Genomic DNA, 17629 nt, shown 5'->3' on the forward strand with positions numbered 1-17629 from the left:
AGAGGACAGTGAAAAAGTTGGCTTTAAACTCAACACTCGTATTTTGATTTCTTTTGTGATTTGTTGGTTATTCAGCAGTGTGTTGTTCAGCCTCCATATGTTTGAATTTTTAATAGTTTTTCTCCTGTAGTTGAGATCTAATCTTACTGCACTGTGATATGAGAAGCTGCTTGGAATGATTTCAATTTTTTTTGAATTTACCAAAGCTAGATTTATGGCCCAGGATGTGATCTATCCTGGAGAAAGTTCCGAGTGCACTTGAGAAAAAGGTGAAATTTATTGTTTTGGGGTGAAATGTCCTATAGATATCAGAAACGAATGAAAATGAAAACACAACAACCCAAAACCTGTGGGACACCATAAAAGCAGTGCTAAGGGGAAGGTTCATAGCAATACAGGCATATCTCAAGAAACATGAAAAAGTTCAAATAAATAACCTAACTCTATACCTAGAGCAACTAGAAGAGGAAGAAATGAAGTACCTCAGGGTTAGTAGGAGGAAAGAAATCTTAAAAATTAGGGCAGAAATAAATGCAAAGGAAACAAAAGAGACCATAGCAAAAATCAACAAAGCCAAAAGCTGGTTCTTTGAGAGGATAAATAAAATTAACAAACCATTAGCCAGACTCATCAAGAAACAAAGGGAGAAAAATCAAATCAATAAAATTAGAAATGAAAATGGAGAGATCACAACAGACAACACAGAAATACAAAGGATCATAAGAGACTGCTATCAGCAATTATATGCCAATAAAATGGACAACGTGGAAGAAATGGACAAATTCTTAGAAAAGTACAACTTTCCAAAACTGGACCAGGAAGAAATAGACAATCTTAACAGACCCATCACAAGCACGGAAATTGAAACTGTAATCAGAAATCTTCCAGCAAACAAAAGCCTAGGACCAGCAGCTTCACAGCTGAATTCTACCAAAAATTTAGAGAAGAGCTAACACCTATCCTGCTCAAACTCTTCCAGAAAATTGCAGAGGAAGGTAAACTTCCAAACACATTTTATGAGGCCACCATCACCCTAATACCAAAACCTGACAAAGATGTCACAAAAAAAGAAAACTAGAGGCCAATATCACTGATGAACACAGATGCAAAAATCCATAACAAAATTCTAGCAAACAGAATCCAACAACACATTAAAAAGATCATACATCTTGACTAAGTGGGCTTTATCCCAGAGATGCAAGGATTCTTTGATATCCACAAATCAATCAATGTAATACACCACATTAACAAATTGAAAAACAAAAGCCATATGATTATCTCAATAGGTGCAGAGAAAGCCTTTGACAAAATTCAACATCTTTTAATGATAAAAACCGTCCAGAAAGCAGGAATAGAAGGAACATACCCCAACATAATAAAAGCTATATATGACAAACCCACAGCAAACATTATCCTCAATGGTGAAAAATTGAAAGCATTTCCCCTAACATCAGGAACAAGACAAGGGTGCCCACTCTCACCACTACTATTGAACATAGTTTTGGAAGTTTTGGCCACAGAAATCAGAGCAGAAAAAGAAATAAAAGGAACCCACATTGGAAAAGAAGAAGTAAAACACTCACTGTTTGCAGATGGCATGATCTTCTACATAGAAAACCCTGAAGACTCCAACAGAAAATTACTAGAGCTAATCAATGATTATAGTAAAGTTTCAGGATATAAAATCAACACACAGAAACCCCTTGCATTCCTATACACTAACAATGATAAAACAGAAAGAGAAATTAAGGAAACAATTCCATTCACCATTGCAACGAAAAGAATAAAGTACTTAGGAATATATTTACCTAAAGAAACAAAAGACCTATATATAGAAAACTATAAAACACTGGTGAAAGAAATCAAAGAGGACACAAATAGATGAAGAAATATACCATGTTCATGGATCAGAAGAATCAAAGTAGTGAAAATGAGTATACTACCCAAAGCAATCTATAGATTCAATACAATCCCTATCAAGCTACCAACAGTATTTTTCACAAAGCTAGAACAAATAAATTCACATCACAGCAGGATCCTCTATGACCCACCTCCCAGAATATTGGAAATAAAAGCAAAAATAAACCAAATGGGACCTAATTAAACTTAAAAGCTTCTGCACAACAAAGGAAACTCTAAGCAAGGTTTAAAGACAGCCTTCAGAATGGGAGAAAATAATAGCAAATGAAGCAACTGACAAACAACTAATCTCAAAAATATACAAGCAACTCCTACAGCTCAATTTTAGAAAAATAAATGACCCAGTCAAAAAATGGGCCAAAGAACTAAATAGACATTTCTCCAAAGAAGACATACAGATGACTAACAAACACATGAAGAGATGCTCAACATCACTCATTATCAGAGAAATGTAAATCACAACCACAATGAGGTACCACTTCATGCCAGTCAGAATGGCTGCGATACAAAAGTCTGTAAGTAATAAATGCTGGAGAGGGTGTGGAGAAAAGGGAACCATCCTACACTGTTGGAGGAAATGCAAACTAGTACAGCCACTATGGAGAACAGTGTGGAGATTCCTTAAAAAACTGGAAATAGAACTGCCATACCACCCAGCAGTCCCACTGCTGGGCATACACACCAAGGAAAGCAGATTTGAAAAAGACACATGTACCCCAGTGTTCATCGCAATACTGTTTATAATAGCCAGGACATGGAAGAAACCTAGATGTCCATCAGCAGACAAATGGATAAGAAAGCGGTGGTACATATACACAATGGAGTATTACTCAGACATTAAAAAGAGTACATTTGTGTTTATTTTATTTTTTAAAATTTTATTTTATTTTTAAAATTTACAATATTGTATTGGTTTTGCCAAATATCGAAATGAATCCGCCACAGGTTTACATGTGTTCCCCATCCTGAACCCTCCTCCCTCCTCCCTCCCCATACCATCCCTCTGGGTCGTCCCAGTGCACCAGCCCCAAGCATCCAGTATCGTGCATCGAACCTGGACTGGCGACTCATTCCATATATGATATTATACGTATTTCAATGCCATTCTCCCAAATCATCCCACCTTCTCCCTCTCCCACAGAGTCCAAAAGACTGTTCTAGATATCAGTGTCTCATTTGATGTCTCATACACAGGGTTATTGTTACCATCTTTTTAAATTCCATATATATGTGTTAGTATACTGTATTGGTGTTTTTCTTTCTGGCTTACTTCACTCTGTATAATAGGCCCCAGTTTCATCCACCTCATTAGAACTAATTCAAATGTATTCTTTTTAATGGCTGAGTAATACTCCATTGTGTATATGTACCACTGCTTTCTTATCCATTCATCTGCTGATGGGCATCTAGGTTGCTTCCATGTCCTGGCTATTATAAATAGTGCTGCGATGAACATTGGGGTACACGTGTCTCTTTCAATTCTGGTTTCCTTGGTGTGTATGCCCAGCAGTGGGATTGCTGGATCATAAGGCAGTTCTATTTACAGTTTTTTAAGGAATCTCCACACTGTTCTCCATAGTGGCTGTACTAGTTTGCATTCCCACCAACAGTGTAAGAGGGTTCCCTTTTCTCCACACCCTCTCCAGCATTTATTATTTGTAGACTTTTGGATTGCAGCCATTCTGACTGGCGTGAAATGGTTCCTCATAGTGGTTTTGATTTGCATTTCTCTGATAATGAGTGATGTTGAGCATCTTTTCATGTGTTTGTTAGCCATCTGTATGTCTTCTTTGGAGAAATGTCTATTTAGTTTTTTGGCCTATTTTTTGATTTGGTCATTTATTTTTCTGGAATTGAGCTGTGGGCGTTGCTCATATATTTTTGAGATTAGTTGTTTGTCAGTTGCTTCATTTGCTATGATTTTCTCCTATTTTGAAGGCTGTCTTTTCACCTTGCTTATAGTTTCCTTTGTTGTCCAGAAGCTTTTAAGTTTAATTAGGTCCCGTTTGTTTATTTTTGCTTTTATTTCCAATATTCTGGGAGGTGGGTCATAAAGGATCCTGCTGTGATGTATGTCGGAGAGTGTTTTGCCTATGTTCTCCTCTAGGAGTTTTATAGTTTCTGGTCTTACGTTGAGATCTTTAATCCATTTTGAGTTTATTTTTGTGTATGGTGTTAGAAAGTGTTCTAGTTTCATTCTTTTACAAATGGTTGACTAGTTTTCCCAGCACCACTTGTTCAAGAGATTGTCTTTAATCCATTGTATATTCTTGCCTCCTTTGTCAAAGATAAGGTGTCCATATGTGTGTGGATTTATCCCTGGGCTTTCTATTTTGTTCCATTGATCTATATTTCTGTCTTTGTGCCAGTACCATACTGTCTTGATGACTGTGGCTTTGTAGTAGAGCCTGAAGTCAGGTAGGTTGATTCCTCCAGTTCCATTCTTCTTTCTCATGATAGCTTTGGCTATTCGAGGTTTTTTGTATTTCCATACAAATTGTGAAATTATTTATTCTAGCTCTGTGAAGAATACTGTTGGTAGCTTGATAAGGATTGCATTGAATCTATAAATTGCTTTGGGTAGTATACTCATTTTCACTATATTGATTCTTCCAATCCATGAACATGGTATATTTCTCCATCTATTAGTGTCCTCTTTGATTTCTTTCACCAGTGTTTTATAGTTGCCTATATAGAGGTCTTTGTTTCTTTGGGTAGATATATTCCTAAGTATTTTATTCTTTCCATTGCTATGGTGAATGGAATTGTTTCCTTAATTTCTCTTTCTGTTTTCTCATTATTAGTGTATAGGAATGCAAGGGATTTCTGTGTGTTGATTTATATCCTGCAACTTTACTATAATCATTGATTAGTTCTAGTAATTTTCTGGTGGAGTCTTTAGGGTTTTCTATGTAGAGGATCATGTCATCTGCAAACAGTGAGAGTTTTACTTCTTCTTTTCCAATGTGGATTCCTTTTACTTCTTTTTCTTCTCTGATTGCTGTGGCCAAAACTTCCAAAAGTATGTTGAATAGTAATGGTGAAAGTGGGCACCCTTGTCTTGTTCCTGACTTTAGAGGAAATGCTTTCAATTTTTCACCATTTAGGGTTTGTCATATATAGCTTTTATTATGTTGAGGTATGTTCCTTCTATTCCTGCTTTCTGGAGAGTTCTTATCACAAATGGATGTTGGATTTTGTCAAAGGCTTTCTCTACATCTATTGAGATAATCATATGGTTTTTATTTTTCAATTTGTTAATGTGGTGTATTACATTGATTGATTTGCGGATATGAAGAATCCTTGCGTCCCTGGGATAAAGCCTACTTGGTCATGGTGTATGATCTTTTTAATGTGTTGTTGGATTCTGATTGCTAGAATTTTGTTAAGGATTTTTGCATCTATGTTCATCAGTGATATCGGCCTGTAGTTTTCTTTTTTTGTGGGATCTTTGTCAGGTTTTGGTATTAGGGTGATGGTGGCCTCATAGAATGAGTTTGGAAGTTTACCTTCCTCTGCAATTTTCTGGAAGAGTTTGAGTAGGATAGGTGTTAGCTCTTCTCTAAATTTTTGGTAGAATTCAGCTGTGAAGCCGTCTGGACCTGGGCTTTTGTTTGCTGGAAGATTTCTGATTACAGTTTCAATTTCCGTGCTTGTGATGGGTCTGTTAAGCTTTTCTATTTCTTCCTGGTCCAGTTTTGGAAAGTTGTACTTTTCTAAGAATTTGTCCATTTCTTCCATTGTCCATTTTATTGGCATATAATTGTTGATAGCAGTCTCTTATGATCCTTTGTATTTCTGTGTTGTCTGTTGTGATCTCTCCATTTTCATTTCTAATTTTATTGATTTGATTTTTCTCCCTTTGTTTCTTGATGAGTCTGGCTAATGGTTTGTCAATTTTATTTATCCTTTCAAAGAACCAGCTTTTGGCTTTGTTGATTTTTGCTGGTTGATGGTCTCTTTTGTTTCTTTTGCATTTATTTCTGCCCTAATTTTTAAGATTTCTTTCCTTCTACTAACCCTGGGGTTCTTCATTTCTTCCTTTTCTAGTTGCTTTAGGTGTAGAGTTAGGTTATTTATTTGACTTTTTTCTTGTTTCCTGAGATATGCCTGTATTGCTATGAACTTTCCCCTTAGGACTGCTTTTACAGTGTCCAACAGGTTTTGGCTTGTTGTGTTTTCATTTTCATTCGTTTCTATGCAAATTTTGATTTCTTTTTTGATTTCTTCTGCGATTTGTTGGTCATTCAGCAGCGTGTTGTTCAGCCTCCATATGTTGGAATTTTTAATAGTTTTTCTCCTGTAATTGAGATCTAATCTTACTGCATTGTGGTCAGAAAAGATGCTTGGAATGATTTCAATCTTTTTGAATTTACCAAGGCTAGATTTATGGCCCAGGATGTGATCTATCCTGGAGAAGGTTCCATGTGCACTTGAGAAAAAGGTGAAATTCATTGTTTTGGGATGAAATGTCCTATAGATATCAATTAGGTCTAACTGGTCTATTGTATCATTTAAAGTTTGTGTTTCCTTGTTAATTTTCTGTTTAGTTGATCTATCCATAGGTGTGAGTGGGGTATTAGAGTCTCCCACTATTATTGTGTTATTGTTAATTTCTCCTTTCATACTTGTTAGCATTTGTCTTACATATTGTGGTGCTCCCGTGTTGGGTGCATATATATTTATAGTTGTTATATCTTCTTCTTGGATTGATCCTTTGATCATTGTGTAGTGTCCATCTTTGTCTCTTTTCACAGCCTTTGTTTTAAAGTCTATTTTATCTGATATGAGTATTGCTACTCCTGCTTTCTTTTGGTCCCTATTTGCATGGAAAATCTTTTTCCAGGCCTTCACTTTCAGTCTGTATGTGTCCCCTGTTTTGAGGTGGGTCTCTTGTAGACAGCATATGTAGGCATCTTGGTTTTTTATCCATTCAGCCAGTCTTTGTCTTTTGGTTGGGGCATTCAACCCATTTACATTTAAGGTAATTACTGATAAGTATGATCCCATTGCCATTTACTTTATTGTTTGGGGTTTGAATTTATGCACCATTTTTTGTGTTTCCTGTCTAGAGAATATCCTTTAGTATTTGTTGGAGAGCTGGTTTGGTGGTGCTGAATTCTCTCAGCTTTTGCTTGTCTGTAAAGCTTTTGATTTCTCCTTCATATTTGAATGAGATCCTTGCTGGGTACAATAATCTGGGCTGTAGGTTATTTTCTTTCATCACTTTAAGTATGTCTTGCCATTCCCTCCTGGCTTGGAGAGTTTCTATTGAAAGATCAGCTGTTATCCTTATGGGAATTCCCTTGTGTGTTATTTGTTGTTTTTCCCTTGCTGCTTTTAATATTTGTTCTTTGTGTTTGATCTTTGTTAATTTGATTAATATGTGTCTTGGAGTGTTTTGCCTTGGGTTTATCCTGTTTGGGACTCTCTGGGTTTCTTGGACTTGGGTGATTATTTCCTTCCCCATTTTAGGGAAGTTTTCAACTATTATCTCCTCAAGTATTTTCTCATGGTCTTTCTTTTTGTCTTCTTCTTCTGGGACCCCTATGATTCGAATGTTGTAGTGTTTAATATTGTCCTTGAGGTCTCTGAGATTGTCCTCATTTCTTTTAATTCGTTTTTCTTTTTTCCTGTCTGATTCATTTATTTCTACAATTCTATCTTGTAATTCACTAATCCTATCTTCTGCCTCTGTTATTGTACTATTTGTTGCCTCCAGAGTGTTTTTGATTTCATTTATTGCATTATTCATTATATATTGACTCTTTTTTATTTCTTCTAGGTCCTTGTTAAACCTTTCTTGCATCTTCTCAATCCTTGTCTCCAGGCTATTTACCTGTGATTCCATTTTGATTTCAAGATTTTGGATCAATTTCATTATCATTATTCGGAATTCTTTATCAGGTAGATTCCCTATCTCTTCCTCTTTTGTTTGGTTTTATGGGCATTTATCCTATTCCTTTATCTGCTGGGTATTCCTCTGTCTCTTCATCTTGTTTAAATTGCTGACTTTGGAGTGTCCTTTCTGTATTCTGGCAGTTTGTGGAGTTCTCTTTATTGTGGCATTTCCTCACTGTGTATGGGTTTGTACAGGTGGCTTGTCAGGGATTCTTGGTTAGGGAAGCTTGTGTTTGTGTTCTGGTGGGTGGAGCTGGATTTCTTCTCTCTGGAGTGCAATGAAGTGTCCAGTAATGAGGCATGAGATGTCTATGGTTTTGGAGTGACTTTGGGCAGCCTGTATCTTGGAGCTCAGGGCTGTGTTCCTGTGTTGCTGGAGAATTTGCTTGGTATGTCTTGCCCTGGAACTTGTTCCCTCTTGTGTGGTGCTTGGTTTCAGTGTATGTATGGAGGTGTTTGATGAGCTCCTGTCAGTTATGATCCCTGAATTCAGGAGTTCCCTGGAGTCAGGGTTTGTACTTAAGCCTCTTGCTTCCAGTTATCGGTCTTATTTTTACAGTAGTTTCAAAACTTCTCCTTCTATACAGCACCATTGATGAAACATCTACATTAAAGATGAAAAGTTTCTCCACCATGAGGGTCACCCAGAGAGGTTCATAGCATTACATGGACAGAGAAGAGGGAGGAGGGAGTTAGAGGTGACCCGAATGAGATGAGGTGGAATCAATAGAGGAGAGAGTGGGCTAGCCAGTAATCGCTTCCTTATGTGCACTCCATAACTGGACCGCTCAGAGATGTTCACGGAGTTATACAGAGAAGAGAAGAAGGAGGAAGGAGACAGAGGTGGCCAGGAGGATAAAAGGGGGAAATGAAAAGGAGGGAGACAGATCCAGCCAGTAATCAGTTCCCTAAGTGTTCTCCACCGTCTGGAACACACAGAAATTCACAGAGTTGGGTAGAGTAGAGAGGGGTTAAGGAGGAGAAACAGGCAACCCGGTGGAGAAAAAGGAGAGTCCAAAGGGAGAGAGAGCAGCCAAGCCGGTAATCTCGCTCCCTAGTGAAAAATGGGTACTGAAGATTGGGTTCTTAAAGGTACAAAATTGGTAACAAATACAAAAAAGCAAAAATTAAAAATCTAGAGTAGAGTTTGGAATTTCAAAAATACAATGTTAAAGAAAAGAAGAAGGAAAAGAAAGATAGAAAAACAAGCAAACAAACAAAAACAAACAAAGTGGCAAAAATTATAAAGGAAATACAGGTACAAAATTGATAACAAATACCAAAAAGCATAAATTAAAAATCTAGAATAGAGTTTGGAATTTCAGATATACAATGTTATATAAAAGAAGAAGAGAAAGAAAGAGAGGGAAAAAAAGTCACAAAAATTATAAAAAAAAATATAGGTACAAAATTGATAACAGATACCAAAAAGCTAAAATTAAAAATCTAGAGTAGAGATTGGAATTTCAAAAATACAATGTTAAAGAAAAGAAGAAAAAAAAACCAAAACCAAAACAAAAAAAAACAAGGTCACAAAAAATTATAAAAATATATATATGAAGTTTGCTTAAAAAAAATAAGGGTCCTTTTTTTGTGTGCAAAGTAATAGTAGGTTATAAAAGTGAAAATTAAAGGAATAATAGAGGACTTAAAATTTTTTTAAAAATTAAAAAAAAAGAAAAGAATGATTGTAAAAATAGTAAAAATATATCTAGGACTTTCTCTGGTTTTGTTGTGAGTATTGTGGGGTCAGTTCATTTTTGGCTAGTTCTTTGGTCCGACTTATATTTCTCAAGATCTATAGGCCCCTTCCTATATAGTTGGTACTAACCACAGTGTTTAATCTATTGCCTGTAGCCTCCAAGGCAGTTCCCTCTGTTATTGCTTCTTCTGTTTTGGTCTCTTCAGTGTCTGGTTTCCGCCCTGACACAAAGGGGACGGCGGTGGACCCTTTTTTTTTTCTTTAGGCTCACTTGTTCAGTTGCACTGTGGGGAGGGAGGGACGCTGCAAACAAATAACACTGGCGTGTGCTCGCAGTGCCTCAGCCACACTGGGTCTGCCCCCGTTCACGGTGCATGTAGCCTCCCTGCCCACACTGCTCAGGCTCTAGGCTGCTCCGCCGGGAACCATCTGTGTCCCGCCCTGGGCTGCTTGCACCTCCCAGGTCCAAGCCGCTCAGGTTCAGGCACTCGGGTAGTCCTCAGAGGCGCAGACTTGGTTGGGCCTGAGTTTTGTGCCCTTCCTATGTCCGAGCAGCTCAGGTGATGAGGTGTTTGGTGAGCGCAATTGCTGCCACTTATCGCCTCCCTGCCACTCGGTTATCTAGGTGTACAACCAGTGCACCTTCTTAGGCGGATGTTGACCGTCCAGACCCTCAAGAAGTTTTAGTTAGCAAAAAAGCCTGCTTACAGTTTTATGGATAATGTCTCTCTGGGGCTGCAATTTCCCGCTTCTGGCTCTGGCTGCCTGTCACTGGAGGGGGATGGTCTGCAGCCGGCTATCTCTGTTCAGTCCTTTGTTCCGTGCGCAGGCCTGGCGGTGTCTTAGGTTAGGGCTAGCTTTTGGTGTGGTAGATATCCCACAGTCTGGTTTGCTAGCCCAAATTATTTCGCTCAGGTAGCGCTTGGGGTATTCAGGCCAGATCCTTACTCTAAGTGATGCAGCCCACACCGCGCCTCCCTGCCCAGCCCCCGCTTGCTAGTGGCGTGCCCAGGCGTCTGCGCTGCTTCTCCACTGGGGGAGTTACTGTAGGGCTCGCAATCTGCAGGTTTTAATTGTTTATTTATTTTTCCTCCCTGTTATGTTGCCCTCTGTGCTTCCAAGGCTCAGCACAGATTCGGCAGTGAGAAGGTTTCCTGGTGTTTGGAAACTTCTCTCTTTTTAAGACTCCCTTCCTGGGACGGAACTCCGTCCCTCCCTCTTTTGTCTCCTTTTTTGTCTTTTATATTTTTTCCTACCTCCTTTCGAAGACTTGGGTTGCTTTTCTGGGTGCCTGATGTCCTCTGCCGGCATTCAGAAGTTGTTTTGTGGAATTTACTCAGCGTTTAAATGTTCTTTTGATGAATTTGTGGGGGAGAAAGTGTTCTCCCCATCCTACTCCTCTGCCATCTTAGCTCCTCCCAGAAAGAGTACATTTTGAATCAGTTCTAATGAGGATGAAACTGGAGCCTATTATACAGAGAGAAGTAAGCCAGAAAAAAAAAACACCAATACAGTATAATAACACTTATATATAAAATTTAAAAAGATGGTAATGATAACCCTGCATGCAAGACAGCAAAATAGACACAGATGTATAGAACAGTCTTTTGGACTCTATGGGAGAGAGTGAGGGTGGGATGATTTGGGAGAATGGCATTGAAACATGTGTATTATCATATGTGAAACGAATCGCCAGTCCAGGTTCAATGCATGATACAGGATATTCAGGGCTGGTGCACTGGGATGATCCAGAGGGATGGGATGGGGAGGGAAGTGGGAGGGATGTTCAGGATGGGGAACACATGTACACCTGTGGCGAATTCATGTCAATGTATGGCAAAATCAATATAATATTGTAAAGTAATAGCTACCAATTGTAATAAATAAATTTATATTAAAAAAGAAAATACTGAAAAATTCAACATTCAGAAGAGTAGGGTCACAGCATCCGGTCCCATCACTTCATGGAAAATAGATGGGGAAATAATGGAAACTGTGACAGACTTTATTTTTTTGGGCTCCAAAATCACTGGAGATGGTGACTGCAGCCATGAAATTAAAAGATGCTTGCTCCTTGGAAGAAAAGCTATGACTATCCTAGAGAGCATATTAAAAAGCAGAGATATTATTTTGCCAACAAAGGTCCATCTAGTCAAATCTATGGTTTTTCCATTAGTCATCTATGGATGTGAGAGTTGGACTATAAAGAAAACTGAGTACCAAAGAATTGACGCTTTTGAACTGTGGTGTTGGAGAAGACTCTTAGAGTCCCTTGGACTGCAAGGAGATCCAACCAGTCCATCCTAAAGAAAATCAGTCCTGAATATTCATTGGAAGGACTGATGCTGAAGCTGAAACTCTAATACTTTGGTCACCTGATGTGAAGAACTGACTCACTGAAAAAGACCCCGATGCTGGGAAAGATTGAAGGCGGGAGGAGAAGGGGACGACAGAGGATGAGATGGTTGGATGGCATCACCGACTGGATGGACATGAGTTTGAGTTAATTCCAGGAGTTTGTGATGGACAGGGAGACCTGGAATGCTGCAGTCCATGGGGTTGCTAGAGTCGGACAGGACTGAGCAACTGAACTGAACTGGTCTGTGGCCCCATGGAGCACAGGGCCTTAACTCATCACTATCCTAGTCACCTTACTGTCAGGTCATTACTTTTTTCTTCATTCTAAAAATCCCTGGATAGGGAAGCTACACTTTCACCGTAAATAATATGGTATTTACAAACCCCCCAAAGAGATCCCTAGGGCAGAAAAATACTGATATCATGTAAATTATTGGCACTTCATCCTTTGTTGTGATATGGGAGGGAGTAAGGAACCTTAGTTAGACTTCTTACCTTGATGGGCTTTCTGAGAACCCTGTCTGCCAAGTTGACTGTATTCTGTCAATTCTCCCATTTTCCTTTTCTCCCCATGCCTACAGTTTTGATGGGGTGCCTTTTCTCATGCATGACTATGACTTGAGAAGAACAACCAATATAAAGGAAGTCCTGCCAGATGCTGCCCGTAGACACCCTTCCTTGTTTCGATGGAGTTTCCTGACGACCCTGAATGCAGGCAAATGGTTTTCAGATGCATGGGTAAGATGCATTTCCCAGGTCAAAAAACTGAATCCTTTGCTATACATGGTCACACACTGTCCTAGAAATAAATACACTATGTACAGTATAATTTTGATGCCCTTGTGAGGTGGTACTACCTGATAGAATTGGAGAAGTTCATGCAAAGGTATCATTTGATCTGAAAGATTATTATTGCTGAGGGGAACCATGGGCAATAATGGTGGTTTGTTTCATATATTACAGTAGACTGGAGCAAGAAGATATGTAGTGTGTGTGTGTGTGTGTGTGTGTTCATGAAAGTACGAGGAAAGGAAGGGTGAAGGCAAGGAGAGAGAGACAAAAGGAGAGGTACAGAGTAGATGGGATATACACTGGGAAAAAAATCAGAAAAACGTGATGACGAGAATATAGCAGTGTGTAAATAAGACAGTTTAGAATTATCCTGAATATTTTAAAGTGGGTAAAAAAATCAAGCCTGTCTTTTCAAGATAGTTTAAGAAAAAACAACTGACATTTTCCAGGTTATCATATGTTTACAGGGAATCCATGCAACCTAGGTTTTACCAATCAGATATACTCATTTTGAGTCTTTGATTTTGACAACAAATATCTGAGCAGGACAGACAGCAGACATTCATATTGCTAGCACCTATGAAAACAGAGCTACAATACTTGGGGGTCAGCTGTGGTAATAGCTCTCTTATTACATAATTGTATAATTAGGAAAATAAATCTTCATATAATTTTGTTTATGTTTTAGGTGGAATGGAATTTTATTTATGTTACATGTTAATCCTGAAGATTGATTTGATCCTTTTTCATGTTAAAAAAGTGACAAGTTAAGACTTAGGTAAAGAGAGAATTATCCACCTCAAATTTGTTCTGTTAACAAGTATTACTATAAGGGACAGCTAAATGTTGGTTTATAATGACTGTATCACCTCAGAATACTTATTCTCATATGAGTATATAGCCTACAAATGCTGTTTGCATGTGTAAAATAGTGGTATCCATCTGATATTCCAGGTTTCTGTGTGTGTGTAGGCTCTGTATATAAATCTCATCATACATGAATAAATAGAACATACAGACTCAAGAGGCTTCTTTAGTATGTATAATGTATATAGGCTTAGTTTGCCATATAGCAAACTCTTGTCTTGTAACTCAGCTGGTAAAGAATCTACCCACAATGTGGGAGACCTGGGTTCAATCCCTGGGTTAGGAAGATTTCCTGGAGAAGGGAAAGCCTACCCCTGGAGAATTCCATGGACTGTATAGACCATGGTTCGCAAAGAGTCGGACATGACTGAGCGACTTTCACTTTCACTAGTTTGCCGTAGGTAATATTTTAACAAACATGTATTCCAAATGAAAAGGCCATTATTAATCTGATGTGTAATGTATGTTTTGTGAAAGTCTTATTGTAACTGATGAAATTGGATATGTTGTTATAAAGTTTTGTTTATTTTATAGGATTAATAGTTTTATTTTAGCTTGTTTAGATGGCAAGTTTACAGTGTTTAGTTTTTTGATTATTCTGGTTACTGAAAGGTATCTGAAAGCTTGACTTCAAATCTAATTATCTAGGAGGCTTTAATTTTAGGTTTCATAGTAGATCTTTCTTTGATTCCATGTTGTGCAGGCAGGAAATCAAAGTGGCGTTGGCACATGATTTAAAAGATTTGGATGTTTGGATAATTTTTCGTAGTAAAGAAATTGGTTTTGTTTGTGAAGGTTTTTCTGGGTGCTCTTTTTGGTTGGGTATAGTTATGGATTGATGGTAGTGGTGAGTTGATTATTATTTGTCAGTATAATTACTATTCTTGAGATTACTTGTGAAAATTAAATACCTAATCTGATCTATAATGAAATAAAAATAGATACTGAAGTTCTGGAAGATGTCCCTGGAAGCTCAGCTGAGTTCCTATTTTTTAGTAAAACCAACCTTTGTGTGGAACATTTTCATATCCTTTTGTGAAAGTATAAATCTCAAGATTACAGAGGAATTACTTGAGAAATTTATCTCATGCATAAAGATAATGAACCAGGTACAAGTTTTATTTAGCACATTAATATGGGAACAAACAGGATGACAAAACTCAGTCAATAGAAAAGCGAGAAACCAACATGCAAAATTCTCAGTGCAACAAAGAAATGCTAAGAATTGCATTGCTAAGTTGGATACAAGCCTAGTGTATTATTTCAGTTAATACACTCTGACAATAAAACTTAATTTTAGAGTTGTCTTCTCTATGAAAACTCATTTGCATCTCTACCAGACAAAAATCCTGTCCTCTTCTATCAGTTTTCTAGAAGTCAACATCTAACTTTACATTGTACATCAGTTCAGTTCAGTTCAGTTGCTCAGTCATGTCCGACTCTTCGCAACCCCATGAACTGCAGCATGCCAGGCCTGCCTGTCCATCACCAACTCCCAGAGTTTACTCAGAGTCATGTCCATTGAGTTGGTGATGCCATTCAACCATCTCATCCTCTGTCGTCCTCTTCTCCTCCTGCCTTCAATCTTTCCCAGCATCAGGGTCTTTTCCAGTGAGTCAGTTCTTTGCATCAGGTGGCCAAAGTATTGGACACAGCAATTCAAAGAAAGGTACATTCCCATAAGAGTCAGATGATCTTTAGGTGTGCTTGTTAAACAGTGTGCAACAATGATACTGGAGGATTCAACGATGAACTTATGCTTGTTCTGAGTTTTGAATAATTTAGGTTCCCTCTGTGCTCATAAATAACCTCTGTAGATTATTTAGAGGAGGGTCTTATTGTGATTTTTTGTTATTTAACCTTATTAACTTGCATCCAGTGCAGTTTAAAGGATCAGTTAATACACATAAGGTTTATTGTTGTATAATCAGCAAATCTTGATTTAGATTGTGTTAAATAACTATTAAGCTTAATAAATTAGGTTCTGTCTAGAGCATGTATAGGGAATCTAGAATTTCATTTTAAATAGTCCCTACTGTTCCAGATTCTTATTTTTACTACGACTTGAGAAGTTCACTTGAATCAGGTTTCACACATATACCTACAAATGTGGGCAAATGTCTCTCTCCTGTTCCTGGTAATCAGTGATCTTTCTTCCTACTGTAATGCTGGGATAGAGTGCAACAAGGGATACCAAACTGTTTGCCTAGGAAAGCTGTAGGCTTTGATTCCAAATACCAATTATGCATGTGTCCTTAGTAGGGACTGGTGGCTTGTTCTTTTGGATTGAATGACATGTATTCTCAAATATGATCCTTCAGTTATGACCTTGATGACACAATCAATTTTTCCAATGTGTCCAACTGGGAATTTCCAACTCCCAGTGTAAAGGAGTACATATTTTCAGCTTTGCAAAAGACTGCATTGCCATGAAACATAGTGGCTCAGTAAAAACAAATTTTACCTGGATTCAGAGGGGTGGTGAGAACAAGTTACTAAATAAAAGAATGTTTGGCACAAGTGTAATAGGAAAAGGCAAAAGAGAATGGGTTTTCTCATACACTCATGAGGAAGTAGAATGTTTAAAAGAGTACTAACAGGGAATCCCCACCTGGTGGTACAGTAGTTAGGACTCAGCACTTTCACTGCTGAGGGCCTGGGTTCAATCCCTAGTCAGGGAACAAAGATCCCACAAGTCACACGATGTGGCCAAATAAGAAGAAATAAGTACCAACAATTTCCAAAAAGAAAAGATGAATATGCACGATTAGATTGCCCTCATCAGTTTGTTCAATCTGGTGTAGGTAATGTCCTACTATGTCTAGGGTTATCAATGTACTTCTGCAGAGTTATCTGCTCCTTTCTAAAATTTAATCTTGGAAATTCTGACTCAGTCCACTGATCAGTTGGATTGGTGTCTAATTGAGATGGCAGTGTCAGCTTACACTAGGAAAGCTGTTTCCACGAGTTTCTTCCTTGCATATCAGTGGACAAGAGAGGGTCCTCTCAAACATGATTCTGAGGTTAACTTTTCCTATTTCTGTTCTGTATCATGTAGGAAAAACCTTCAGATGAACATGGGGATAAAGCAGAAATCACATGATAATTAAAATTAATTTGATTATTATATGATAGTAAATAGCAGTGTCAGAGCATAACTGTTTTCAAAAGATTTGGTCTGTTTCTCTTTCCCTTAAGTGTAAGAACATGCTGTAACTTATGTCTTGGTTCAGTGGTTAAGACTTCATGCTTCCAATACTGGGGACACAGGTTCAGTCACTGGTCAAGGAACTAAGATCCTGCATTCCTCTCAGCACCCCCACCCACCCAAAAAGGGAGATCATATTATGGGCATTGAAAAGTTCTCCTGGTACTTCCAATCCATTCTTTATTACATTAAAAAAATTATCCATCTTTGAAATGTATTTCTATTATCATTTTACCTGCACAGTATTAACTAGGAATTTAAAATTTCCCTTTTTAACAACTCCTCCCATATTGAGGGCTTAATGCACAACGTTGAGCTATATATGAAGCATGGACATTTCTACTAGCCATGACTATTTGCAGGTGCTGGTTGTATTCTCTTGCCTTAAACAACTAGAAAACTAAACCAAAGAGCTTAAATAGTCATTCTCAGATACTGGACAGCAATCAGTGCAGAACTGTGATCCATGAGAGAAGGGAATACTAGGAGAGCCTTATAATTGCCCTCGTGTTTCGCCTGGATACTTCCCAGGTCTTACAGCAGGAGGACCCTAAGCAAAGCATAGCTGTCTTGTGGATTTGAGGAGAAAGAGATTCGATTTTTGGGAGATCAGAGTGTCTGGAATTTTGAGGGATGAAGTTCAAAAGTGAGAAAGCTTTCCAGAGAAAGGCCTCTAGAAATCTGCATGAGACTGGCTTGAGTATGTTGTTATCTATGAGACACAGAAATAGGGTGAAGTTCTACAAGGCTGGGCAAAGTACTAATAGGGAGCTTTTATTTGAACCATTCTAAGAACATATGGTTTTGAGAGCTGGACTGTAAAGAAGGCAGAACACCAAAGAATTGATGCCTTTGAACTATGGTGCTGGAGAAGACTCCAG

At 38.1% G+C, this 17629-nt stretch overlaps 1 protein-coding gene across 1 annotated transcript in view; it reads left to right on the plus strand.

The window, feature by feature from the left end:
- LOC102276646 (glycerophosphodiester phosphodiesterase domain-containing protein 4) overlaps positions 1 to 17629 on the plus strand; it is a 110227-nt gene that overhangs the window by 35418 nt on the left and 57180 nt on the right. Inside the window, exon 9 of the mRNA XM_070365018.1 lies at positions 12463 to 12619. Within this exon, the coding sequence (XP_070221119.1) occupies positions 12463 to 12619 (157 nt within the window). The remainder of the gene's footprint in view (positions 1 to 12462; positions 12620 to 17629) is intronic.

The sequence above is a fragment of the Bos mutus genome, chromosome 29 (genome assembly GCF_027580195.1).
Source record: "Bos mutus isolate GX-2022 chromosome 29, NWIPB_WYAK_1.1, whole genome shotgun sequence".
NCBI lineage: Eukaryota > Metazoa > Chordata > Mammalia > Artiodactyla > Bovidae > Bos > Bos mutus.